A 27,667-nucleotide genomic window follows, 5' to 3' on the forward strand; every position below is an offset into this window, starting at 1 on the left:
CACAAGCCTTGCACCCGCCCGGCCTCCACCGGCTGTGGCCTCCCTGCTCCCCACTCTCGTTTCCTGCCCCAGCTGCAGGGCTGTGTGGTTAGCTCCACCTCCTGTCCCCTGGGAGCCTGTGAGGGGCAGTGAAGCCTGGGGACCCAGGGGACCCCCCTCAACCTCCAAGGCCCTGAACTGACTGTAAACCTGATGCAAAATATCTGCATTGCCACTTGGGCTGGGCAGGGGTGGGGGTGCCCTAACACCCCTCCCCCTTTCTAGGTGGCAGCTAAAAACCACAGCTGAACCTCTGCTGAACGCTTGTGGGTTTGGCCACAAGTGGGAGATGGCAGGTCTGCACGCGGATGGCCATGCAGTGTACGTCTGTTGGTCGGGGTTCAAACATGCACTTACTGGTAGACTGTGCCCAGCCAGTACAAGCCTAGATACTTTCTATACACTCGTGTGGTTGAACCCTTGGGTACGCGCCTCCTCATCTACCACCCGAGTCTGTGCATTCACGCCTGCGACTGTACAGAGCTGTCCAGACCGCAAGGCCCGTATGAGGCTAATCGGAATCTGGACTCTCATGAGTACGGGGTGCGATAGGGCAGGTAGAGCACCGCTTTGTGGGCTCCTGGTCTTGGGGTAGAACTTTTAGGATTTAGGAAGCTCAGGTTCCTCCTACAGGAACCCATCACCCGGGAAGCAGAGCTCCCAGAGCACTTAGCCACCGCCACAAAGGAGACTGCTTTGCGCGGTCCATCAGTTTAATGAACACAGGTGCGCGCGCGCCCGCCGACAGATCTGTCTCCTTCCTGGGCCGTTCACGCGCACACCTCGTTAACTAGACCCCGCTCAGCAGAGCCCGGTAAAAATCTAGCCCCGCCCCCTCCCAGGCCCGCTCCAGCACGCGCCTGCGCGCTGGACTCAACGAAGCTTTTTCTCACGCCGGAGAGCCCGCGCGGGTGGACCGTGTGCGCACGCGCCAGGCGGGGCGAGGTCACGTGGCAGGCGGGGCGTGGCCACGCCGCTAAGCGCTTCCCCCTACGCGTCCGGCTCCGAGTGGGAGGGGAAACAATGACGTAGTTCCGCTTCCGCCACCTTTTCCTCTTCCGGCCCGCGAGGGTTCCCCGTGCCGGCCGTGTGTTGGGCTCCAGCTGGGCAGTGCCAGGCGACAGCAGTCATGGCGATGTTCGAGCAGATGCGAGCGAACGTGGGCAAGTTGCTCAAGGGCATCGACAGGTCCGAGCCGGGTCGGAGGGGGCGCTCCGGGCGAGGCAGGGTGTAGGGGGAAGCGGGCACCCGGGATCCCTGGGTTTGCTCGGGGGTGGGGTCTTCCCGCCGTCCGGGCAGCCGCAGAGGCAGGAGGGAGCGTCGCCTGCACTTGGCCTTCCCCTCGTTAACTGTCCAGCTGAGTGCATGTGGACTTCTCCGGTCCCGGAGCATCTCGCTCACATCCACCCTCTGGGCTTCCCAGCCTTGCGTTCTGCCTTTTAGTCTTGGGTCGCTCACGTAACGCTTGCCTAGGGACATCCAGTGTCAATGCCGGCCACTGCCGAACCCAGTTTTAAGTGGGGAATCCCCTGAAAATAGTGGGCATCAGGGAATGGTCCGGCCTGGGGTGGGGGAAGCCAGTGCCATAGAGAATGGATCAAGGCTAGGGTGAGGTCTGGAGGGGACGAAGGGGGACGGTGGCACGGATGTTTAATCTAGGATGGAGAATGGAGGTTGCAGCGAGCATTAGCGGTGAGGTTGGGAGATGCTCTGGGGAAGACCCAGGACTCCAGTGGGCTGCAGTGTTGATCAGGGTTGGATGTGGGTAGCTTTTACTAGACATGAAAGAAATGACTTACAGCCTCAGGGAAACTGGTGGCCTGTCACCATCCAGAGGGAAAGAGGAGACAGGAGGGAGAGCAGGCTAGTGACACTCCCCCTTCAGTGTCCAGTATTAACTCCTGTCCCTCTGCCCACCTACTGCTCTTCCTTTGTTTTTTGGGTCCCAGGACTTACTAATGGCTCTGTGTTCAGGGATTACTTTTGCCAGTCTCAGGATATCATATGGAGTGCGGGGGATCAAACCTGGGTCAGCCGTTATACCTGACAGCCTTAGGGAACCACTTGGGGTGCTGGGCATCCTGCCCGCTGTACTGTGGTTTCAGCCCCTCTGTGCTCAGTACTCTTGATTTCCCTCCAGGTACAATCCGGAGAACCTGGCCACTTTGGAGCGCTATGTGGAGACGCAGGCCAAGGAGAATGCCTATGACCTGGAAGCCAACCTGGCTGTCTTGAAGCTGTGAGTCATCTGTCATCCCATCCCCTGCAACTGCCCTGGGTGCTGGCTGGGGAGGGGGAAGCCGTGCCAGAGAGAATGGATCAAGACTAGGGTAAGGTTTGGAGGGGATGAAGGGGAGGGTGTTTAATCCTAGATGTTTAATCTAGGATGGAGGTTGTAGCGAGCATTAGCGGAGAGATTGGGAGATGCTCTGGGGAAGACCCAGTGGGCTGCAGTGCTGATTAGGGTTGAACGTGGGTAACTTTTACTGGACGTGAAATAATTGATTTACAACCTCTGGGAAACTTGTGGCCTGTTGCCCTCCAGAGGGAAAGAGGAGACAGGAGGGAGGAGCAGGCTAGTGACACTCTCCCTTCAGTGTCCAGTGTCAGCGCCTGTCCCTGTGCTCACCTACCGCTCTTATTTTATCTTTTGGGTCCCAGGACTTACTCCACTGCAAGGGCTGGGCCTTACCACACGACATGCAGGAGGTGCCTTTCCTTGGTGTTACAAGAGCAAGACACAAAAGAAATTGGGATAGGGCAGGGGATGTTTTGTTTGTTGGGTTTGGGCTCTTCCACATAGTTCTCAGGGGATCCTTGGGTCACTCCTGTCCCACCAAACCTGATGGTTTAGTTCTTGGGCCCAGTGATGGTGCTGCTCTAGCCCAGTGGTGTCTGGGGTCTTCTGGGGCCACATGTGGCACTGCTTAGTTTGGCTGTCAGCAGTACAGGGACCCCTGTGCAGTATGTGATTGCATTGACTCACTTGGGATGTCGTATAAGGGGAAAGATGTTAGTATTTTAGGGGGAAGCTGGTAGAACTTCTGCATTGTTTTTTGTTTGTTTGGGAACCACCCTCATCAGTGCTCAGGACACACCCCTGGCTCTGCACTCAGGGACCACTCCTGGTGGTGCTCGGAGAACTGATGAGGTGCCAGGGATCATGCAAGGTTGATCCCTACCCACTATACTATCTCTCCAACCCCTAGATTCTTAACCCAGGGGCACTATTCCATATGGGGTAAGTGAATGTGGGAATTGTGAAAAATTGAGGGATGGTAAAAGGTCTCTGCCTGCACAGCATCCAAAAACTAATTCACAATCAACCAAGAAGGGAGTCCGAGGTGTTTTGCAGTATCCGTCCGTGTTGTGTTTCTCAGCGAATAGGGATTGTGAGTGGAAAATGTTTGAGGTTTGAGATGTCCTGGTTTAGGTTGCTGAGGGTGAGGTCATGTCCATGTGGTCAGTACTGGCTGCAGGACTGTGTGTGTGTTTTCACCCTGAGGTAGTCATGGCCATTACTGAACTTATAGCACAGGAGGAAAGTGACAGGGAGAGTTTGAAATATATGTAACCCAGGACGCCTCATTTGCTTGGCAGCGACAAGGTACAGAGATCTCACCCCTATCCCCACCCCTTGTAGCTGAAATTAAGAAAAGCGGGGACAATAGGGAGCTGCCAGGGTGCAGGCCTAGAGGGGCCCAGCGACAGGTTATGGGGCAGCTAGCTATAGCAAGGAGACGTGATGACAGAGTTCCTTCTTCACAGCTGGTGGATTCTGTTTTTTTTTTTTTTTTTTCCTTTTTGGGTTACACCCAGCAGTACACAGGGGGTGCTCAGGGGACCATATGGGATGCTGGGAATCAAACCCGGGTCAGCCGTGTGCAAGGCAAATGCCCTACCCGCTGTGCTGTTGGTCCAGCCCCAACAGCTGGAGGATTCCGGACGAGGATGACAGTGTGCATGGAAGGCAAGAATAGCGTAGGGACAAGAGCAGATCATCTTACACTGGAGGCCTCCAGGATGTGGTCATCTGGATCAGAGAGAGACCGTGACATTGTACATGCGAAACCCAGACCTATCTATTTGGACTATATAATAAACTTGAACTTTTTAAGCAGGAGTGGGGAGAAGGTGGGGAGTGGGTGTGCAATACAGGGGCTGGAGAGATAGTCCATAGCGCCCAGCAGTGCTCAGGGACTGCTCCCAGCTTTCTTGAAATGGGCCCCCACATGCCAGGCATGTGCTGAGCCTGGTGAACCATACGGCCTTAGGAGGATTTGTTCGCTTTGGCCTTTTTTTTTTTTATTTTCCACATCGGGCAGTGCTTGGGGCTTATGCCTGACTCTATGCTCAGGGATCATTCCAAGGGAACACGTGGTGCTGGAGAGTGAATGTTGGTTACCAGTGTGCAAGGAAGAGCCCTATCCCCACCTCTTCCTCATCCCCCCACACCACTGCCACCAATGAATGTTAAACCCAGCCCCTGGATGCTAGAGTCATAGTACAACAGGTAGGGTGCTTGCCTTGCATAGGCCAACCCGGGTTTGATCCCCAGCACCCCGTATTGCCCCTGACCCCTGCCAGGCGGAAGCCCTGAGCCTGGTCTGGCCCAAAAAAGGAAAACAAGATCATTAATCCTAGGCAGTCTGGCCCTGGACCCCGGGCCCTGCCCGCTCTCCAGACTGCTGCTGGTGTACGTGTTCATGTGTCGTGAGTACCTGCCGGATCACCTGGTGGGGTATTGGGGCCTGCTCTTCCCCTCTAGAGTGGAGATACAGACTTTACAGGTGAAGGTCATTCAGCTTGTGCTGTAGGTCATCTCAGCCCTTGGCAGTGGCTGAGAGAGCTGGAGTGGGCCTTGGAACTTTGTGTCTTGTTTGCAGGTACCAGTTCAACCCAGCCTTCTTCCAGACCACGGTCACTGCCCAGATCCTGCTAAAGGCCCTCACCAACCTGCCCCACACGGACTTCACACTGTGCAAGTGCATGATCGACCAGGCTCACGTATCCTTGCGGCCGGCTGTGGGACACACGTGTGCGTGTGGGAGTGTGTGTGTGTGTGTGAGAGTGTGAGTGTCCGTCCATCCGTCCGTCTGTGTGCTAGCCCAGCAGGCTTCCTGCGTCTGCGCTGTGCTCATCCCTCCTCACCGGATACCTCTCACTGTGAGATTGACTGTCACTGACCGCTGCCCACCCTGTTGTGGTGAGCACACGCCACATTGCAGAACGAACATGGCTCTGTTTCTCTGCACCCTGGGCACAAGCCTGTGGGAGAAAGGGCCAGAGGGAGGGCGGACCCAGCTGTTTTCCCTTAACATGACCCATGCAGCAAGAAGAGCGGCCCATCCGGCAGATCCTATACCTGGGAGACCTGCTGGAGACCTGCCACTTCCAGGCCTTCTGGGTAACTTGGGGGTCAGCGGCGAGGGGCCCACAGCAACCCCCAGGCCTCCCCCCACCCCTGACCGTGCTCGACACAGCCACAACCTGCAGAAGCCCCATCTTTGCCCCCCATCCCCCAGTGCTCCCCTGCTCTCTCCCTTGCTTTGACAGTTTTCTGGGGGGCACTGCATCTCCTCTGCCTTCCTGCTTTTTCCTGTTGCTCCCCTGACCCCAAGTCCTAAACCTCACCTTCACGTTTTGCCCATCCCTTTGTGAAAATGAAGGTGTTGGCATTTCGGGTCACGCCCAGAGATGTTTAGCTTAGGGTGGCTCGAGGCTCACTGCTGGGGGGTCCATGCCGTGCCTGGGCTGATCCTGCGCCTCCCAACCGGCACACAGCAGTGTGTGCCAACCCTTGGGGCTCTGTCCAGCTCCCCAGGATGACGGTCACCCTCATTCACAACCATTCTTGCCCCTCCTTGCACCCTGGTTCTGGAAAGCCACATCCGGCCCCGCTGGGTCCTCTCACTCCATCAAACCCGGGGCCGTTCTCAGCATGGGGGAACCTTCAGGAGGTTCAGAACCACCAAAACCAGCCCCCATGCAGTGTGGTGCTCACAGGAGCGGAGGCCGGGTCCAGGGATGTCAACACTCTGCCGTGATTCTGACCCGAGCAAAGATAGGGTGCCCTGCGGTGCACGGGCCGGGTCCTGTGCTTGCTCCCCCCTAGACGCTCGCACCGTCCGAGTCCCGATGGCCTCCTGCCTTCCCTGCTGTCCCTCTCGCCTCCCTGCCTGGGCCTGAGCCGCAGCTCTGGTTTCTGCTTCCTCCTTAGGAGCAGTTCCCCGGCTTGGGGCCAGTTGTGGGCCCCCGGGATATTCAGAGGGGGTGACGGCTTAAAATCACGCAAACGGAGCCACAGGAAGGGAACAGGGTTGGGAAAAGGTGGAGGGACAGCCTTTGAGAGTAAATTGTTCCACCACCGCCACCTCGTGCGCCTCCCCCGCCCAGCCTGGATGGGCAGCGAGGCTGGAGAGAAGCCCTTCTTGAGGGGTGACTCCAGGAACTCAGTTTCCCTTGCTCCTCGGCCCCCACTCCGGATTTGTACATTTGTTTGTTTTTAGGCCACACCCTGATCTGCTCAGGGCTTACTCTTGGTTCTGTGCTCACTCATGGTGCTGCCGGGGATCGAATCTGGGTTGGCTACGTGCAAAGCAAGTGCCCTCCCTGCCGTCCTCTCTCTCCAGGCCCCTCTGGCCCGACTCTGGGAGACTGGAACTTGTCTTGCTCTAGCCCCAATGCCGAGGCTGCTGACTCACCTCCCTGCTCCTGTGGGCCCCCCAGTCTGCTCGAATCCCCTCCCTCCTGACCCCCGGCCTCCTCAGCTGCTCCCTGCTGCCCAGGCTGCTTGCCCTGCACTAGTTCCAACCTGGCACTGATAGGGGTCCCCTTGCTCCCCATCTTTCTCACCACACCTGCTTTCTGCGTCCCCCCTGGCCCCAGCTCCTGGGGGTAGGGGTCAGTGGTCCAGTGTGCCCAGCTCTTTTCTGGCACATTTTCTCAACTTGGAGACACATCGGGCAGTGCCAGGAGTTGCTCCCAGCAGGACTCAGGGGGACCACGTGTCAGTGGGGATTGAACGCAGGGTCCCAGCATGCGGAGCCTGCGCTTCAGCCCTCTGAACCCTTCTCCTCGCGCTCTTCCCTGACTTGGGAACTGGGTCTCTGTAGGACAGCACTCGCTGTGTAAGTGGCTGCTGTAAGTTTGATATCTAGAACTACACACACAAATACTTGCTTTTTGTGTGTGTGTTGGGGGGGGAAGGGTGGTCATACATGGCTGTGCTCAGGGTTGATTCCTGGCTCTGCGCTCAGGAATCACTCCTGGTGGGGACCATATGGGATGTGAGGGATGGAACCTCGTGCAAGACAGGCACCCTGCCTGCTGTTCTGTCTTCCCAGCCCTCTCCCCAGTTTTGAGCTCAGCAAGGCTGGCATGCCCAGAAACCCCTTGGTCTCAGGCAGGTCGGTACTAAGTCTGGAGCGGAGGTGGCTTGTCTTCAGCCCCCAACCCCCATGAGTCCCCTTTTTTAGACCCTCCCTTGATTTCGGTGACCTGCCCTCTGCCCCCATTTCCCTGTGGGTGAGAGTCTTAAACCTTCCCATAGTGCCCGGCCACACTCACTACAGACCTGTGACTCTTGCTCGCCTCTCCTGGCAGTGCGCTTTCTGAAGCCTGAGGAGGGGCATGGGAGTAGCCCTGAGGGGGTGGGGGTGGGGCATGGGGGGAGAGTTGTCGCCCCTGTAGGCCAAGCCAAGGCCCTGAGGTACGCTGGGGCCTCTGTGTCTGCCAAGCAGGGAGGCAGTGCCAGGCTGATATGTATTTCCTGAGGGCTGCGGGGGGTGGGGGGGACAGGAACAGGGCAGGGTGCCCTTAATTCATGGGTGATGCTGCCCCCTTGCCCAGGAACGTGGCTTCTGCCTGCGGGGGGTTCCCCCAGCTGCTCTCATTTGGGGCACATTATTTAGGGGCTGATGTCTTGTCTCTAAAGTGGGCCCCGTGGGGCCGGAGAGAGGGTACAGGGCTCAAGGCGCTTACCTTGCTTGTAGCCATCCTGGTTGTTGCCCCAACCCCCTCAGTCAGATGGGTGGCGGGGGGGCAGGGTGGCACGGGGACTGGCTGGCTGCGGTGGGTGGGTGCTCAGGGAGTTGGTTCTAGTTAAATAAACTCTCTCGACCTCTTGACTTCCCCTCCCAGCAAGCCCTGGATGAAAACATGGATCTCTTGGAGGGTATTACTGGCTTTGAAGACTCAGTCCGAAAGTGTAAGCCCCTCTGAGCAGAGGCTCCCCCTGGTGGACGGTGAGGGGCACAGGCCTGGCAGTGGGCCTCTTTGGGGCGGCCCTTAACCCTTATGTGCCCTGATTTCCGCAGTTATCTGCCATGTTGTGGGCATCACTTACCAGCACATTGACCGCTGGCTGCTGGCCGAGATGCTCGGGGATCTGACGGGTAAGCCCCCTCATCCCTGCCCCTGGGCCCCTCAGAGCATGCTCTGCCTCGGCAGGGTCAGAAGACCTGCCCTGGGGCTTGAGCGATAGTACAGTGGGAAAGATGCTCGCCTTGCCACATGGCCCACACAGACAGGTTCGATCACCAGCACCCCATATGGTCCCCTGAACCCCACCAGGAGTGGTTCCCGAGCAGTGTTGGGTAAGCCCTGAGCACTGCCCCGTGTGGCCCAGAAAACAAAAAAACAAACTGTGCCCTTCCCTGAAGGAGGGCCTGAGGTTCTTAGCCATCCAGAGCAAAGCTCCTGCAGTGCCAGACATGACACGGTAACAGAACATACGGGCCAGCCAAGGTAGCAGGCTTTGTGAGCTGGGTGTGATCCCCGACCCCACTTGATGCCTGGAGCACGTAGCCAGTGTAGCCTGAGTGCTTCTGGGTATTGGGGAAACCACACCCCCAAACATCTCTTTCCCATCTTATGTGAAAATATAAGCATGACACTACAGAGTTTCTGACAGTGGCCCAACACCACACTGCACAGTGTCCGAGAGTGACCCAGCACCACTTTGCACAGTGCCCGAGAGTGACCCACACCACAGTGCACAGTGCCCGAAAGTGACCCAGCACCACTCTGCACATTGCCCGAGCATCACACTGCGTAGTGCCGAGAGTGACCCAGCACCATTCTGCACAGTGCCCGAGAGTGACCCAGCACCACTCTGCACAGTGCCCGAGCATCACACTGCGTAGTGCCCGAGAGTGACCCAGCACCATTCTGCACAGTGCCCGAGAGTGACCCAGCACCACACTGCACAGTGCCCGAGAATGACCCAGCACCACTCTGCACAGTGCCTGTGAGTGACCCAGCACCATACTGCACAGTGCCTGTGAGTGACCCAGCACCACTCTGCACAGTGCCTGTGAGTGACCCAGCACCATACTGCACAGTGCCTGTGAGTGACCCAGCACCATACTGCACAGTGCCTGTGAGTGACCCAGCACCACACTGCACAGTGCCTGTGAGTGACCCAGCAGCACACTGCACAGTGCCCGAGAGTGCCCAAGCCACACTGCAGTGTCCCAGAGTGAGCCAGCACCACTCTGCACAGTGCCCGAGAGTGACCCAGCACCACAGTGCATAGTGCCCGAAAGTGACCCAGCACCACTCTGCACATTTCCCGAGCATCACACTGCAGAGTGCCTGAATGACCCAGCACCACACTGCACAGTGCCCGAGAGTGACCCAGCACCATACTGCACAGTGCCCGAGAGTGACCCAGCACCATACTGCACAGTGCCTGTGAGTGACCCAGCAGCACACTGCACAGTGCCCAAGCGGACTGAGCACTACACTGCACAGTGCCCGAGAGTGACCCAGCACCACACTGCAGAATTCCTGACAGTGCCCGAGCACCACACTGCAGAGAGGTAGTGAGGAGGGCACCAAGCAGGTCTCTGGAGGGAAGTGGGCAGAGCCAGCCTGGGGAGCCTGTCAGGAACTGTCTCTGATCACCCAGGCGACCACAGCGTCATGTCCCCTGTCCGCCCCCTCACCCCACCCCCAAAGCACGTGAATGAGGGGGAGGGAGCAGTGGCGGGAGGGAGATCGGTAGATATTCAGGGCCACCCCAGGACATTGGTCCTCCCTCACCCTGAGTGCTGTGAACAGGGAGGGAGGGGTCAATCAGATCTTGAAACCATTTCATTTGGTTGTGGGAAAAAAGCAGATAAGAAAGTGCTCTCCTGTAATTAGGGCTCTGCTTGCTTCCCTGGGAGAGGAGTGAGCAGCCCTGGCTAAGAGCAGCGAGGCCCAAGCCTTGGGGCCTTCTGGGAGGAGGAGGATGCTGCCCAGATCCCGCTGGCTTGGACCGACCGTGGAGAAGCGCTGGGCCTGCTGCCCGGGCAGAGGCTACTGTGCTGTGGTGCCCGGGGTTCTCCAGCAGCAGGGCAGGGGGTGACCACGGGTCTCTGGGTGATGGTGTCCCCCGCAGACAACCAGCTCAAGGTGTGGATGAGCAAGTACGGCTGGAGTGCAGACGAGTCGGGCCAGATCTTCATCTGCAGCCAGGAAGAGAGCATCAAGCCCAAGAACATTGTGGAGAAGATCGACTTTGACAGTGAGTGAGGCCTCGGTGGTGCACCCAAGGCAGTGCCCTGCCTAGACCATGCCTGGGCCCTCCCCCCCCCCCCCCGCAACAAGCCCCATCACGGTGCTCTGGGTGCTGCCTGGGTGGAATGGCAAGGGGGCACTGGGCATCCTTCCCGTGCCATCTAAGCCCTGCTTGAGTGGTCGAAAGGGCAGCTGAGTCCCAGTCTCAGCCCGAATCTGGTGTTTTTAAGCCCCCTGTTGGTATAGCGTGGCTTCTGATTCAAAGCAGCATTCAGGGCAGGAGAGGTTGATCCATCCACAGTCCACCCCCAGTGCTATTAGGTCCCCCAAGCACTGCCAAATGTGGCCCCCAAACCGAAAGAAAGAAACCCAGAATTTGGCATTCGAGGAACAAGATATCATGGCTGTCTGTAGTAAATGAGATGGTGACAGTAATAGCATTGGACGTTATTCCTAAATGCTCTTTAATCTTTTATGTCCTGCGAGGGTTAGCAACCTTGATCGAGTACTGGCCTTTTTTTTTTTTTTGCTTTTTGGGTCACACCTGGCAATGCCCAGGGGTTATCTCCTGGCTTTGCACTCAGGAGTTACTCCTGGCGGTGCTCAGGGGACCATATGGGATGCTGGGAATCGAACCCGGGTCGGCCGCGTGCAAGGCAAACGCCCTACCCGCTGTGCTATTGCTCCAGCCCCGAGTACTGGCCTTTTAAAAAAGATTTTTTTGGCCACACCCATTAGTTTTCAGAGATTACTCACAGCTCTGCACTCAGGACTATTCCTGGTGGGACTCAGCATTACCATGTGAGGTGCTAGGGATCAAACCCAGGCTGCCCGAATACATGACAGCCACCATATCTACTGTGCTCCTCGAGCGCTTGCTTCCTGCCTATGTGAGGCCCAGGGGCACACGCCAGGTGGAGGAACCTCTGTCCACTAAGGAAGATGTTGCACAGTTGGACTCTGAACTGGGGCTCCTTGATCTAGAGTTGGGGTTTCTGGCTGTCGCTCCCAGACTGCCTTGGTGCAGGAGCCTGGGCCCAGAGGGGCCTGTGGGCAGCACCGGGCTGGGCGGCGGGAGCTTGGGTGCCTTTCTGCCCGCACTGACTCAGGCTCCCCTTCTTTTCTCCACAGGTGTGTCCAGCATCATGGCCTCCTCCCAGTGACTCGGCCACTTTCAATAAAGATCCTTGACCCTTGGTATCGCCTTCTCCCCAGCTTCCTGCCTCTGCGCCTCGCCCACCAGAGGGAGCCCAGGAGCAGCCCCGCGTCCCCATGCCAGCTTCACCTCCTTTCTGGCTGGTGGGGGAGGGGGACTGTGGCTGACTTCCGCCTCTCCTCTTCCCTCCCTGACTTCCTCCCTTGCCCCACCCCACTGCACCTTCCCTGTGGGTCAGATCACATGTGGGGGGAGGGGGGCAGGCAGTGAGTCAGTCAGCAGGGGTGGCTGAGAGGGCTGAGGCCAGGGGCCCGGCCCTGCCCCTGGGTCTTCACTGGGCTCCTCTGCAATCTCCCTAGCAGGGGAGGCCGGTGGGAGCCCGGGTCCCAGGTCTCTGGTCCTTATCCTGGGGAGGGAGGGGCCGACCTTTGCCCTGGGGCCTCAGGGATGGGGCTCAGCCAGAGTGCAGCAACTAGAGACAGTGGGGGAAGGTTCAGGCCCTAAAGGCACAGAGCCACCTCGTAGGCAGCTTCCAGGGGCTCTGGGCGCTGGGGGCAAAAATAATCTTTTTGGTGGCAGACTGAGTTGTTTGTCACCAGGGTCACCGGGGTTTCAAACTAGATTGATCTATTTCTTTTTTTTTTTTTTTCTTGCTTTTTGGGTCACACCTGGCGATGCACAGAGGTTACTCCTGGCTTTGCACTCAGGAATTACCCCTGTCCGTGCTCAGGGGACCATATGGGATGCTGGGATTTGAACCCGGGTCGGCCGCGTGCAAGGCAAACGCCCTACCCACTGTGCTATCTCTCCAGCCCCTAGATAGATCTATTTCAAACTGATCTATTTCATGGAAGGAGGGGGGCCATGTGGTCTCCCCAAGGTGAGACATCCATATCCAAGCCCTTTGCACTGCTATCCCCGCCCAGCTCACTTCTGCTGACTAGTCCCGAAAATTGGAATTTTGGCCCAGGCCATGACCACCCCCTTCCTAAATGCCTGTCTACTCCCTGCTGGACGTTTGCAGCCTATAGGCAGCTCCTTATCTCCCAAGTATTCCAGGCATCCTGCTGGCCCAGTGACCTTGGGCAAGTGTCCTTGCTTCTGCTCACCTGGGCTAAGGGGGGTGGGGATGCTGGGACTGTCTTTGGGTGAAGAGGAGGGGGATGCTTGGGGCTTGTCTCCAGAGGGTGCGTCCAAGTATCTGCAGGGCAGTTGGGGGTGTCCAGCTGCTGGCCTGTCCAGCCCTGCCCATCGTTCCTCTGAGGGTACAGACAGGGAGGAAGGGCAGGGCGGCCGCCCTTTGCCCCTGGTGCCAGGCCTGTGCAGGAGCCAGGAACTAGGGTGTGCCCAAATCCTGGGCACAAAGAGTGCTTGGGCAGAGGGAGGGAAGGCCCTGACGAGGCGTAAACCAACCCACTTGATGGTGGGTGTGATCAGGACACCCCTGTGTGGGTGAGTGTCCCCCACACCCCCACTTGGCTAATGGCCCCGTGGAGGGCTCAACCTGTTATCTGGGTCTGGCTGCCCAGCTGAGGTCATGAAGTGACCTTCCTGGCTAGTGGAGCCTGCCTGATTCGGCCATTGGCTACGGGCTTGTGGGCTGCTGCATGCTGGGGCTCAGCCCAGCCTGGTTGCTCTAGGGCAACCTCAAGCCTTGCCATGCCAGCCCCAGTTTTCCAGCTGCACCCCTCTTCCACATCCCCTGGTGCATAGGAAGTTTTGCAGGACTTGGTGTCCCATGAGAAGTCCTGCCGTCCGGGGCTCAGGCTGCTCTAGGCAGTGGCTCTGTTGTCACCTTTAACACCTCAGTCTGTTTGTGCTGTCACCCTGGTGCAAACGGCCAGCCACCTCTTGTTTCCTGTTACCAGGGGGATATGGCACCCAGTACATTCCTACTGCTCTTGGGGCACCCAAGAAGTGACTCAGAAACGGTGAAACTGACACTGCTTCAAGGGCCTGCTGGTCAGGCTTTTTGGCACCGCTGCAAGGCACCTATTATTACTGTACTGTCCAGGGCTGTTGGGAAGGAACCTTAAGAATGGCAATTAAAGGGCGCCTTCCACTTAAACCTCTTGACCGAAGCCAGCACCTCATCTTCGGGCCCTTGTCTCAGCGTTTTCCCAATGCACCAGGAGTGGGCAGGGAGGGACACATGGCCCAATGCCCAAATGGCCTTTCCTCGCCAACCAGGCCCAGCACAAAAGTCCTGGGCTGGTTCTCTGAGTCAGGCAGGAAGGGGCTGCCCTGCCCAGCTCTGGGAACAGCAGCTTTCATGGGTCTCAGGTCATGGCCTCCCCTGGGAGAGCGGGCCCTGGCCTCCCCATTGGTCCCCTTCTATTCTTTGGGAGGGGTGAGGGAGCCAGGCCTCAACCCTCATACCTGGAGGAAGCATGTGTCCCCTGGCACCTCTGCCCAGAGGGAACAGCCCCTACTCCAGCCACTCCTGTCCCAACCTGCACATTTCCTGCTTACCCCTCCCCAAGTCCTGCCCAGTGTTCCAGAAAGGGTTTCACAGTCCTCAAACCTAAGCCTTCCAGAATCTACCTTTCCTTCCCACCCCCGTTTCTCCTCAAATTCAGGATAGTAAGTGTCGATTTCTTCTCTCCAAATTCTCACTGTGCCCCCCCTTTAGGACCCTGGTCACTGTCACTCATGGCAGGACCGCCTAGCACCGTTGCTGGTCTCCCTGCACATCTATCTGGCCCCACACAAACAAATGGATTTAAAATCATGATGGGTGGGGGCTGGAGAGTACAGTAGGTAGGGTGCTTGCCTTGCACGTGACTGACCGGGGTTCGATCCCTGGTGTCCATTGTCACTTGAGAACTACTAGGAATAATTCCTAAGTGCAGAGCCAGGAGTAAGCCCTGAGTATCACCTGGTGTTCCCCCCCCCCCAAAAAAAAATAAGGGGCAGAAGATGTGGCTCAAAGTGGTGGAGCATACACATCTTGCAGGTATAAGAACCCCAGTGCTCCATGAGTCAGGAGTAGCCTTACTGGTCCCCAGTTACAGGGAATGAGTAACCCTTGATGAGAAGGGTTTGGGAGACCTATGGGGTGTGAGGGATCCAACCTGGGCCAGCCATGTGCAAAGCAAGCACCTACCCGTTGTCCTATCCAGTCCAAGCAGGGTGGAGAATTATTCAGCTGCAGGCTAAGGATACATCAGTGTTAGGTCAACATCCCCACACTGATGTTCTTGGGGAGATGGGCAGAGAAACAGGATCCATGCCCCATGCTATGTTAAGTGGTGATAAATATAAGGGAAAAGATTACACAGGGAAAGTGTTCGTGCTATTTTAGCTGAGACAGTCAGGTCTCACGGAGGAGGGATATTTCTGCAGAGGCAACTGTGAGCTTCCCGCACACGCAGTATCCAGGAAGGTGTTAGCAGTGGTGATAACGAGGTCTCACTGGGTACTGGGCTGGAGCACAGGAGGATCAAGGCCATGCATTGGCAGCGTGGAGGGAGCTGCCTAGAACAGAGGCGACAGGGCGAGGTATCTGAAAAAGGGAATGACCACGGACAGGAAGAAGGAAGACTTTCGTGGGTCTGGCAGAAGCCCCAGGAGTCTTGTCTGAGTCAAAATCTGGGCTGGGCAGGGACCGTGTCATTCCCTGCAACCCACACGTAAGCCACTTTAGACTACTCATACTGAGTCCAGTGCTCTCGGACAGGTGCCAACAAAAACTGGTTGGATGAACGAAGACAAGCAAACCTCCCAAAGCCCCTATCTGCCCAGGGAGCCGGGATCGATTCCAACGTAGTTAATGTCGTGAAGCGTTCAGCCACCCCCCTCCACAAACACACACACACACACACACACACACACACACACACACACACACACACACACACAGATCACACGTTCCAGTTCCCGCTTGATTCTTCTCTCTAACACCGCCTGGGAATGTGAGTCCAAGACTTTCAGATGTTGTTCGTCGGGGAAGGGAGGGGTGCCAGGGCAGGGACTTGGGTCGGTCTCGCTGAGCGCCGAAAGCAAGGCCGGGCACACAGAAGGCGTTTAATAAGTATTTGTGGCATTCCTGCGGCGAAATCCATCCCACTCTCCGACAGGTTACGGCCTGACGCGGGGACCCCGCCTTATGAATCATTCATGATTCCGGCCCCGCCCCCCCGCGCGCGCCCGAAGGAGCCGCGGGGGCGGGCGCGCGCGCGGCGGCCGTGCGCAGGCGCAGCGCGGCGCCCGCGGCGTCGGGCCGCGGCGGGAGGGGCGGGGCGCGGGCGGCGGCGCGGGCGCGGGGCGCAGGCGCGGCGGGCAGTGCGCAGGCGCGGGCCGAGGGCGGGCTCAAGCAGCTGAAGCGGCGGCGGCGGCGGCGGCGGCCAGAGGGGCGGGAGCTGAGGCGGGAGCGGACGGGCTGGTGGGCGAGCGAGCGGCGGCGGAATGGTGGACTACCACGCGGCGAACCAGTCGTACCAGTACGGCCCCAGCAGCGCGGGCAATGGCGCCGGCGGCGGGGGGAGCATGGGCGACTACATGGCCCAGGAGGACGACTGGGACCGGGACCTGCTGCTGGACCCGGCCTGGGAGAAGCAGCAGCGCAAGGTGAGCGGCCCCCGGGCCGGATGGGCTGGGCTGGGGCCGGGGAGGGGCGCGGGCGACCCGGGAATCGAGTGGAGTCAGTGCCCGGGCCTCCCGGGCAGGCATCGGCGGGGCCGGCCGGGGCGCCCTGGAGTTGTGCAAAGGAATCGGGCAACTTGAGCGGGGGGATTGGGAGTCTGGAAACATCATGGGCGGCCGGGGAGGGAACATGGAAGTCTGGGAAAAGGAATCCGGGGAGCCCGAGGGAGGCACTGGCGGGGGAGGGAGACTCAGACATGGGATTGGGGCCGAGCATGGGCTCGGAGTGTCGAGAGAGAAACCCGGGGGTCTGGTGTTTGTGGACCCGTGGTACTCATTCGGAGATTTGCAGAGAACCTCCAGGAGGGAGGGGTGCTTGGGGTGCAGAAAGGTCGGAAAGGGATTGGAATTGTGGAAGCTTCGGGCCGGGGGCGTTCTAAAGGGACCAGGGTTCCAGGAGTCTGGAGTTGGGGGTATCTGGAGTGGGGGGGCGGGGGACCGGGAAGAGGCGCGCACAGGGGCCCAGAAGCGGCGCGGGTCTGCGGAGAGGAGGTTGGGGTGCGGGAGTGGGTTGGGGTGCCAAGGAGGGCCGGTGGGACGAATTTTGGGAGCTGTGAATAAGTTTTTCAAGTGAGATGGATTTGGGGTGTCCTGTTCTGAATGGAGGAGGAGATTGGAGGGGGATGGAAGAAGGTGGGGATAAGGCTGGGGACGTTTTTGAGGACGGGCTGGGGAAGAATTCCGGGAAGGTTGGAAAGTTCGGCCAGAGGGAGGCGGAGCTTGGGGGAGAGGTGTTCTGGAAAAGGTGGGGTGGTGGGGGAGCCCCGGATCCGAGGTGGCTGGTAATGGGGGGGCGGGCGGTGGGTAGACGGAGAAAGGAACTGGGTTCTCCTGGAGAGCCTCGTGAAGGGGGAATAAAGAGTTGAGGTGAGTGTCCGGTGGAATCATGCCTTGGCAGGGAGGGGACCCCAAAGCAGGATCTTGGTTCTCTTTGGCCCTGTGGGCTCAAGTTGGTGGATACCCACAGTCGGGAAAGGGAGGTCAGCGGGCTTGGGGGCGGGGACCCAGAGGAAGGGGGCGGTGTGCGGTCCGAGGGGGTGCGCAGCTGATGTGTCTCGCTGAGTGGGTGTGCGTGTGTGGAAGGGTGGGGGCAGGACCTCAAGTTCCAGGCATCCCGTGTGTTCCAGAGATCAGTTTTTCTCCATCTGAGTTTTCCTCCCAGATCTGTCCCTAACTCCCCTGGGGCCAGACACCGGCTCTCTTCTGCCAGGACAGTTCTGTCTTAGGTAAAACTAGGGCTGGCTGAGGGGCCCCTATGTGATTCTGCAAGAATGGGGGTGTGTGTGAGGGGGGCACTGGGGGAAAGGAATTGGTGAAGTCACTTCAGGAACGAGTTGAGGGGAGTGTCGGGGCTTCCAGTGGGGCACGAGTGGTGGGGTGACAGGGAAGGAAGCCTCATGAGGGTGTGGGTCGGTTTCAGGCAAAGTGGCCCTCTGGAGGGGAAGGGTGGGAAGAGCAGCTGTGCCCTGCTGCGTGGGGCGGGGCTGGCATGACCTTGGGTAAATTACCAACCTCTGCTAGAGTTTCCTCATGGACTGGGGGGTGGTGGAGTGCCCTTATCTGTGGCCCCACCTCCCTTCCTTTCTTCCTCCAGGTGGGCAGGTGGGGCGATACCTGCCCTGAAAGTGCTTTTTTTTTTTTTGCTTCGAGGGGGAGAGGGTCACCTGGAAAGGTGGGCAGCGGAAAAGAGACTGGCATGAGATTGTTGCTGTGAATGTGGGCTCTGTCTTTCCAAGTGCCCCTGTTCACCCACTTCTGGGAGTCTGGAACTGGGCACCTTCTCGATGAGTCTGCCTGGTGTGCACCGTGAGGCTAGGGCACCCTCCAGGCCCTGGGCAGGAACCAGGAGTCAGCGGAACCCCAAACACCCGCTGCTATGTGTCATCCTCCCCTTCTTCCTCCAGGAGCAGGCGGGGCTGGGGAAAGGGTGGAAGGGGTGGAAAGGGTGGCGCCCGCACCCTCTCACACCAGCTGCTTTGCATTCTCCCGTGTCCTGCCGCCTACCTACCACGGCACTAGTTACACACAGCTGCTCTGGGGGGAAAGATTGCTTCACTGTTGGATGCCTTTTGGGGGGGAGGGAGGGGGGCAGGCGCCTTTTATGGAGTGGGGCACACGCATGAGGGAGACCCCTGTGGGCCGCTGACTTGCCTCTCCTTTGCGGTGGCATTTCAGGGAATGACACCTTGCCCTTCTAGCCTGGCTCAGGCTGAACCAAGGCCCCGGGGCACGGCCATGGGGCCAGGGCAGCTACAGGCTCTTGGAGCCTGTGGCATTGGATCCTTCTAGGAACCAAGCAAGGCTTGGCCCAGATGAGGTGTGCTGGTGCAGGTGGTGGTTCTTCCCCTGCCCCACAGCCCTCTGCTCTTACTTTGAGGGGACCCCTGTCACAGTGATGCAACAGTTCTCACCTGGGAGTGTCTCCCTGGGGAAAGGGAGGAGGCCTGCTTAGGGCCCTGGGCAAATTCCTGAGCAATTAGAGTTCAGGCCACACTTTCCCCTGGTTTCTGAAAGGCCCCCTCCACCCTCTGGAGAGGCTCCCTGCTGGCATGGGTGGTGAGGGTCAGGGGGCTTTCTTTCTTTTTTTTTTTTGGTTTTGGAGCCACAGCTGGCCATGCTCGGAGTGCTCCCAGCTTGTCACTGTGGGGTTTCCCCTTGGAAGTGGGACCGTGCTATGCCAGGGGCTCAAACCCAGGGCATCTGCGTGCAGAGCATGTGCCCTCAGCGCCAGCTCCAGGCCCCCTCTCCCGTGTGGCCAGGTCTCCTGGCAGCTGCTCCAGGTCTTCCCACCCAGCGAGAAGAAATGTCTCCTTCGCTCAGGGCAGCTGCTTGGAGCCTGCGGGGCCTCCGTGCTTAGAACCTGACCTTTGGCTCTACTGCTCTGGGTGTGAGTTAATTATTTGAGGGTTTTGATGCTGTTTTGTTCTCTTCCAAGTAGGGTGTTTTCTTTTCTTTTCTTTTTTCTTCTTTTTTTCTTTTTAGGCCGAAGAAGATGAGGCCCCAAAGTAGCCATCTGTTATTTTGTTCCATTACTCTGATTGTTTGCCTCTCAGGATCTAAGATCAACAGGGCCTTTGCCGTTTTCAAAATTGAATAATGTTCGACTAACAACAACAACAAACTCTGTTGGCTAGAAACGAGACTGTGGCCATGTCAGGGGGCACGTGTTCTGTTTGGCCGTTTGGGGCGAGGCCTTGCTCACTTGCCAGTGTGCCCTTCCTGTGCCCTCTGTCTTTCTCACCAGTCTTTCCTGATACCAGCAGCAGAGGGGAGATGTGTGGGGGTCCCTCATTGTTCCCCACATTTTCCTGTGGGAAGGCTGAGGTCCAGTCTGTGCCAGCCTGGTGCCATGCCGTGGAGTGCCTGCTGCTGCGTTTAATTCTAGGCGGTTCCGGGCGTGGGCCCTGGGTTGCCTCTGCCTTTTGAAACATCCTCCCTGGTTCCGGCTTCCGAGACTAACAAGGAGGCTCCCTTGGCAGCAGGGAGCTGACTCACTGTCCAGTTGGGAACTGGGACAAATTGGTTTCCTTTAATGGCAGCTGCCTTGAGTGGGCTGCCCTGGGGTGGGCAGAGGAGTGGGGCCAGGCAGGTAAAAGTGGGTGCAAGTGGAGGCTCACATGGGGCAGGGTTGTGGCACAGGAATGCTCCTTCTGCCTTTTCGGCATTACCAAGTCACCCGTGGGGTTCTCTGTGATTGCTCATCAAGATTCAGGTGACACGCAGTCTAGAGGATGAATTTGGGAAACCCAAGAGTTTCTGAGACTCTTGGACCAGTCTCAGTGGGGTGGGCATTTGCCTTGCACTGTAGCCTACCCAGGTTTGATCCCCAGCATTTCCCTATGGTCCCCCAAGCCCCTCCAGGAGTGATTCCTGAGTGCAGAGTCAGGAGTAACCCCTGAGTATTGCCGGGTGTGGCCCCAACCTCCCTCCCCCTTCCCTTGCCAATCTTATTTTTTTCCTCTTCCTGAGAATGATGAGATATGAACGGCTCAGGTTTTTGCTGTACTCATCTGTGATGTGTTGGGAGTTGGGTGCCTTTGACCAGATGGCGGGGCGTTCTCAAAAGGAAAAGATTCCCTGGCTGCTTTCATCTTCTGGGGGGCTGGGGGTATGGGAGAGGAAGGGCAAAAATAATTAGCGAACAGCTGTTTGCCCTGGTGTCACTTGCTCTTTTAAGTTTTCTGAATAGCTCAAATATCAACATGTTGCTCTCTTCCCTGGCTTTGAGTCCCCAATCACTGGTTTCCCCCAACTTGTGTCGGGGCGCCTTCCCTGGGGATGGCTGAGTTCTCCCTGTCACCTCCCCTCACTTTCCTTCCGAGTGTGTTTTACATAATAACACTGGCGCTCAGGTTACCTTGTTGAAGTCCCCCTTCCCTCCTTCCCTTTTTTCATGGAAATAGGAGGCTTGTGATAGCAAGTTGGTAATTCAAGGACTGTGGTAATTGAAACACTGACCTACTAAAAGGTGGGCGGAAGTTTTCTGTTTGGGCAGATACAAAATCCTGACATCCCCGGAGATTGGAAAGAATTGTGGATGTCTCTGGCAAGCTGGAGACTTGAGGACGGGCTTAACCTTTGAAACATCAAAGCCAGTTAGACGGAAACTTAGTTTTACAGTGTGAAAGAGTGAAGGACCAGAAATGGTTATAATGTGTCTCAGGCTGGCAGTGACACTTTTGTTGCCAGTGAAGTTCACGTGTTACTTTGTAGCCCAGATCCTAGGTAACAGAGGGGAAGCTTTGGGACATTTCCAGAGCCCTTTAAATGGCCTGGTTGAAGTGTTGTATGTATGTGTGTGCATGTGTGTACTGGGGGGAGCATGGGCGCAGGCAGGGCCCTGGATGGAGTGGCCAGGAGGAGAGCCCCATCTCCATAGTCTGAGGCAGTTACCCAAGCATTATGCCTTTGGGGGTTGTGTTTTCCTTTGCCTTCCCTCTCACCCCCTTCCCCTTATCAGGCACAGATACATTAACTTGGAGTTTCCTGGGAAATCATATGGTGCTGGGCGTGGGTCAAGCCCAGGATCCCTGATCCCTGGAGCGTCTCTGAAAGCTAGTTGTGGGCTGCTAGAGAGATTGAGGTATTCACCTGGCACGTGGCTGCATCCTTGAGCTGGTTTGAATCCGTGCCGCATAAGCCCCTCCAAGCACTGCAGGCATGGCCCCTGAGCACTAGATGTGCCCCATTCCCCCGCAAAAGCTGGTTGGTATAACTTGGTCACTTCTCTTTAGTCCGAGTGAGTGGCAGTTACTCTTGAAAACAGGGGTCTTGTTCTTAGTGGACATTTGTTGGGGTGTTGTGTGAAAGGGAAGGCTGGCAAGACTTGGGAAACTTTTCCTTGGGGTCCACGCTGACTCCTGCCTTCCTGGTATGAACCCCGTCCTCCAAGGAGTGAGGGTCATCCTGTACGTGAGGGGCCGTGGGCTGCCTGCCCCTCCTTGTCCTCAGCTTTCTCAACTTCAGTCACTTGTGGTATTTCTCTACCCACTTAGACTCTTCTATACATAACAGGTCAGTTTGCCTTTTTAGACTTGTTATAAACGGAAACTGCAGAAGTATGGCAAATGGACAGCCCAGCTCCCATGGCCATAAATAGAAGGAAACTTCCAAAAAAATGAAAAGAGTCGAGAAACAAAGCAGTATTGTTACCTTGCTCTCATGGGGACCCTGCCGGCAGAAGGGTCTGGGCCTGATGCTTTTTCCCTGCCTTGAAAAGGGGGTTGGGTGGGTGCTGGCTGGGTGCTAAGGACTCAGCCATCCAAGCCAACAGTCCCTTTGAAGTAATCAGAAGTAATCAGACAGCTCCCCTGGAGAACCAAAGGGAGTAACCTCACCACTGATTCAGGGTTTATATGCCCTGTGTGGATAACCCTTCTGGCTTCCATGTGCGCTTTGCACACTTGGAAAAGAACTTTTATCAGCTTCTTGGCTCAGGAGACCTTCTGTGAGTGGCAGGAGTGGGTGATGACAGAGCCAGGTCCCGAGCTGGCCCTTTCTCCCCCTGGCCTGGATTCCAACGCAGCCTGCAATAGAAGGTGCTTTGCTTTCCATTGTCAGGTCATTGTTGGGAGGGTTTTTTTTCCCCCCCTAAGAGACCAGGGCTCACTGATGGGCACGAATCGTGAACCGATCACTCGCCTGTCATGCAAAATTTTTCTTAAGGCTTCGGCTTGTCCTGCGAGGGCCGCCTCCGCCACTAAACCACACAGCCACCCCATCTGGGGGGTTGCCGCCTACATTCCAAAAAGGAAAGCAGCGCCCTCCCGCCGAGTTAAGAAAGGCTTATTTAAATGTTTTCCTTCCAAATAGCAGAGCAGAACAGATCCTTTGTCTGCCAGTGGAACTGCTGGGCCAGCGGGCAGGAGTATTTGGTGGTGGCCCTCACCGGCCCGTGGGAGGGACACAGAGAGGGAGGCTGTCTCCAGAGGCGCCTCGCCGGTGTGGCACTGACGGAATGGGACGGAGTGCACCAGCCACACAATCACACTGTGTCTCCGGCTCCCGGCGGCAATAAAGGCCACATTGTGGTTTGGTTTATACTTTGTCAAAGTTCCCCCGAAAGGTGTGGGGCTGAGTGATGTCTGCCACCGGCTTTCTCGTGGGTTTCTCCTTTCATCTTGCGGCTGTTCCGAGCGAGCGGGAGGAAGCTGCAGGCTGGGTGGATGGGAGGTGAGGCGGCAGCGCGCCAGCCTCCACCTGCCGAAGGAACCCAGCGAGGGAACCTGGAGGGAGAGTCGGCCCTGGTCTCAGATCCCTTGAGCGCCGGCTGCTGCTGCCCACCTCTGCTTCCAGCCCCCGGGACCGCCCTCACCTTTCTTCCTTTCTTGTTTTGGAAATACCTGCTTCCTTTTGATGGTGGAGAAGTGCCATGGAAGCGGGCTGGGAGAGAGCGTGCAGGCCACAACCTGCAGCCACAAGCACCCGGAAGGGTCTGTGTCACAGCCCTGCCTGCCCCCCTCGATCCCCGCCATGCAGTGCTGGAGACTGAGTCCCGTCAGCCTCAGCCTTGAGCCCCAGTCTAAATCTGGGTGTGTGGGGAAGGTGTTGCATTGCTGTTACTATGGAAACGGAGTTGCCGACTCACTGTTGGGTGGGGTGGGGGGAGATGGCACGCCTCCATACCAGAGGCAACACTCAGAGCTGGGGCGGGACGGAGCTCGGTTCCTGGGGTGGCCAGGCAGGGAGGCACACCGGCGAGGATGCCCTGGACACCGCTGTTGGCTTTGTGACGGGGACGTGCGCCTTTCCCCTAGGCCTTGGGAATTGGAATCTCAGCTATGTGACTTCTTAATAGCAGGGCCAAATGTGCCTGCATCTCTTGCCTTGCTTTCACAAACACTGACAAATTAAAAAAGAACTACAGTTTCCAGCAGATCTCAAATTCCAGCCCTTCGTTCCATGATAACATTTGAAAAAAATCCACATCCTTCCTTACCCCAGCTCTGACAATAAATAAACCTTTTCTCCCTCGGACTCCCCCCTCCCTTCCTAAATAAGGAAATGAGTGTCTTTGCATTACATTGTGTCCAGTGACAACATTAAAAGCTTTCCACAAAGTGCTTCTTTGGTTGTTGCTGGTGTGCCTGTGCGTGTGTGTGTGTGTGTGTGTGTGTGTGTATGTAATAGGCTTGTATGATCTTCCAGTTCTGGCCTGTGAAGTCAACTCAGTTTCAAAATTCAAAATGTCTGGAAGCAGTGGCTTGCCAGCCTGGTTCAAGGGCCGTGCGATGAATCAACCCTTCTCACTGGCTGTCTGCTCACCAGTCCTGGAAGATGGCCAGAGGTCAACGTCACCAGGATTGTGAGACTTTTTTTTTTTTCACCCAATTCATTTGCAGGGTGCTGCCAAGTTTCTAGGATTTGACTTTCTGTGCAACTGGAAGATCTCTCTCTCTCTCTCTCTCAAAGACTATTTTCAGAGAGACTTGGGGGTCTATAGTTGACCCACTGTGTTGGGGCGAGGGCTGCTTGGTCACTTTGAGAAATCCACCCCGCCTGGTTTTTTCCTTCCGGTTTTGAGCCACACCCAGTGGTGCCCAGGGGCCACCTCCAGCGTGGTGTTCAGGAAACCGTGCCATACCAGAGATGGCACGCGGGTGCGCTCCAGCCTATTGGGCCATCTCCCCGGCCCCCTTCTTTCTCCACTGGAACTTTCACTAGTGCAGACTGTCCGTGAGATAGCGTTCAGGCCATGAGAGTCGGAAGCATTTCAGGCATGATTGGTTCCCGGATCACATGGCCCCAACACAGCGGAAGGCCAGGGAGTGACTCTGAGTTCCCGACTGCTGCACAGAAATACCCCAGAGATTCGAAGGGAACAAGCTTTGACCCTAAGAACAGAAAGTTTAGGGCCCAGAGAAATGGATATATGGCCTGAGCCAGCCTTTCCTCCCTGGCCCTGAGTGCATCTTTGAGTACTGCCGGGACTCGACCCCCAGCACAGAGCCAGGAATAGCCCCAAGCATTACTGGGTGTGGTCCCCAGGGATAAAACCCAAAAAACAAAAAATAAACCCTAGGCAAACAAACGAGTTCACAGTGCACATATGTATGTGTATATATATATATTTTTTTCCTTTTTTTTTGCAGAAGCTACCTTAGGATTGAGCAAGTTTGGGCCTTAACACACACCCTTGCCTAATACGGCCTTGTCAGGGGCCACAGGCTAGAAGGAACCAGCTTTTCTTGCCTAAAAATAAATGCATGTTCCTAGTGAACGTTCCAAGAATAGCTCGGACGTGAAACTCCTGAGTAGCCCGTCAGACGCTATAGGTTTGACTCAGCGTGTAGGCAGTGGCAGGTCTTTGGGGTCCCTTGTCCAGGCTCCACGAGGGGCCACACCAGCTTCGTCTTGTCCACATTACCTGTGTGTGTTCCGGAGCTCCTCCCAGGAGGGCGGGGAGGTGGAGGGCCAGCATGGAGGTGAAGCCGGGCTCTTCAGGCGGGGTTGTGTGTCTGTGTTCAACACCCCGAGTCAGGGAACGGGCGCTCGGAGCCGGGCGGCATGCTGTGTCTGATCTGGAGGCATCCGGAAGCTGTGCGCGCCACAGACAGGCACAGGAAAGGATCCAGAGTTTAAGCCCTTGACCCATGTGCCGGTGCTGGGAAGTCCTTTAGGTTTAAGAGGAAAGTCTTGGAACATGACAAGCCAGTTGCTCCCTGTGAGATAAGAAATGCGGAGCCAGAGAGCCCCGGGACAAGTGGCTGGAGCTGAGGGAACAAGCACATGGTGGCCGCAGGACCCGGGGTGCAGAGAAGGGGGGATGCGGTGGCTTTTGTGGAGCCTCATGGTTGGGAGTGGGGTGACCCGCAGCTGCCACACTCCTCCTCTCCCCCTTCCCTGGGCCAGGGGCTTGTGCTGCTCGGCCCACCCTTTCCTCTCGGGAAAAGTGACTTCTGCAGAGGGAGCCCAGGATGGCCGAGCGGCTGAGCAGTAGGACCTGCGGTCAGCCCCACGATTCCGGCTGCCAGGACACCTGTGTCCGATTAATGGCTTGGGGAGACTCTGGGATCTGGAGTTTCACGGCACTGTGGACTCATGTGGCTTTGCAGCGTCTCTCAGTGAGCTTAACTTTTACCCCAGGAATGAATTCCAGCCCCCGTTGGTCCCGTCAGGAGGCTGCTGGATTTACAAAGCGTCTTGGGGAATGGGTTGAGTCTCCCCGTTGGAGAGTGGGGAGCCAGGAAGCCCTTCCCAGACAAAGGCTTGGATCTCTCTTCTCACCAGCCTTCCACGCAGTATTATTTATTTATTTATTGGGGGAGGCTCTGGACTGGCAGGGGGAGGGCACACTTTGGGGGGCACGCGGGACCATACAGTGCTGGGGACTGAACCTGGGCCTCCAGCTTGCACTCAGCCCCTGAGTCACTCTCCGGCCCTTAGGCTTGTCCCCTCGTGTCCTTGGGTCAGCAGGAGCCGTAGATGGGGCAGCGGCTCTGTGCGGCCCAGCTCAGGTGAGGGTCAGCGTCTGCGCTTGAAGCCACCTGAGAAACACCACGGGTTTTCCCCTGGCCCTCTTGTCAGACTAGTTCTGTGGCTTTTGCTGGTGGGTGTGTGTGTGTGTGTGTGTGTGTGTGTGTGTAGTGGGGTGGGGGTGGATGGGGACACAACGACAGTGACAGAACTTGGGTCTATCAGTGTTGCTCCTGATTTGGGCACTGCAGCCAGCAAAAAGTGAAGTTTCGTGAATCCTCGTGTCCTCCGTGTGTAGTGAGGCTGTGGTGGTGGTGGTGGGGGTTGGGTTTCTGTGCGCCCCCCCCCCCTACTTCCCAGGGAGCACCGGCCTGGGGAAGGACTGCAGAGGGTGATGGCGAGGTGCTCTCCTCCCAGGAGCCAGTTTCCTCTGTCCAGGAGCCGCCTAGAAGAGGAGAGAGGCCTGTGTTTGCAGAAAGGAAACATCCTCCTTGGGGAAGTTGGTTCCAAGTGGAAGCGTGTGCATATGGCGGATGGGAAACGGGTTCGATTGGCTGGAAGTCAGCCCCCTCCCTGGTTTGGAACGAGGCTGTATGTTTCCACGGTGGGAGGTTTATTATGCATTTATGCCGAGCGGAATCCACTCCAAGTTATTCCTGCTGGTAGAGAAGCTAGCCAGGGTGGGGAGGTGTGTGTGTGTGTGGGGGGGGTGGACTCTCATTTTTCCTTCACAAGGAGACTTGAGGGTCTTTTGAAAGACTTTGGTGGTTGTCCCAGGGCCGCACGTCTGTGCTTTGCTGAGCCAACCAGCATCTCGTGTAACCCGAGTTGGGGTGTCGCGGGGCCCTGGAGTCCGGCTCTCAGGTAGAAACATGACCGCCGGGCCAGACAGCAGCCCTGGCCGGGCCCCTCCGCCATGCGCAGCGGGGCCGTGCGGAGACGTGCACACGAGCCTTTGGGGTACAAGAGAAACCGGAGACCCGGTCCCCGGCGCTCACGGTGTAGCTGGGGACAGAGCGAAGCCACACAAGACCGCGGCAGGACATTGGAGCGGCACCCCGGCCTGCTCACAGCCCCCCAGCGTGTCTTGGGAGAGTGGAGGGTGACTCAGGGCCCGCGGGGTCGGACATGGAAACGTTTATAAAGGAGGTGAGTGAGCCCTCTGGAGGGCCGGGCCTCGGCCACAAGGTGGGCCGGTTTCTGAGGGTGCCGCACCCAACCCAACCATGTTTCTTCGCTGCCTCTCCTGAGCAGCCCTCCCTGCTTCCTCCCCCAGGAGCCTGGTCTGTCGGAGGTCTCAAGTCCAAAACCCCAATGGAAGGCCACAGCACCCCAGATCGTGAATCCGTAGCTATGTGGTGCAGGCCAGACCCCTTCCCAGGTGGGGCCTGCTCTCACTTTGCCTCT

The 27,667-nt window shown here is 57.4% G+C and overlaps 2 protein-coding genes across 7 annotated transcripts in view; both read left to right on the forward strand.

Moving 5' to 3' along the window:
* Positions 1-1,072: 1,072 nt before the first annotated feature.
* On the forward strand, positions 1,073-11,745 carry EIF3K (eukaryotic translation initiation factor 3 subunit K). Of its 2 annotated transcripts, none has more exons than XM_055145622.1 (8): positions 1,073-1,227; positions 2,180-2,278; positions 4,926-5,046; positions 5,369-5,446; positions 8,182-8,248; positions 8,358-8,435; positions 10,427-10,552; positions 11,677-11,745. In XM_055145622.1, the coding sequence occupies exons 1-8, from the start codon at positions 1,169-1,171 to the stop codon at positions 11,706-11,708; spliced, it is 660 nt and encodes a 219-aa protein (XP_055001597.1). In that variant the 5' UTR covers positions 1,073-1,168; the 3' UTR covers positions 11,709-11,745. The 2 variants fall into 2 exon arrangements, with proteins under 2 accessions (XP_055001597.1, XP_004600816.1); XM_004600759.3 differs by having other exon boundaries at positions 5,372-5,446.
* Positions 11,746-16,001: 4,256 nt separating this feature from the next.
* ACTN4 (actinin alpha 4) overlaps positions 16,002-27,667 on the forward strand; it is a 60,386-nt gene continuing 48,720 nt past the window's right edge. For 3 of the 5 annotated variants that reach the window (XM_055145436.1, XM_055145438.1, XM_055145435.1), the window contains exon 1: positions 16,003-16,270. In XM_055145436.1, coding sequence (XP_055001411.1) covers positions 16,109-16,270 — 162 coding nt within the window. In that variant the 5' untranslated portion in view covers positions 16,003-16,108. Of the gene's footprint in view, positions 16,271-27,667 lie in introns of all 5 variants that reach the window. The other 2 variants (XM_055145439.1, XM_055145437.1) reach the window with 2 other exon arrangements.

Source organism: Sorex araneus, chromosome 8, assembly GCF_027595985.1.
Source record: "Sorex araneus isolate mSorAra2 chromosome 8, mSorAra2.pri, whole genome shotgun sequence".
In the NCBI taxonomy this organism is placed as follows: domain Eukaryota; kingdom Metazoa; phylum Chordata; class Mammalia; order Eulipotyphla; family Soricidae; genus Sorex; species Sorex araneus.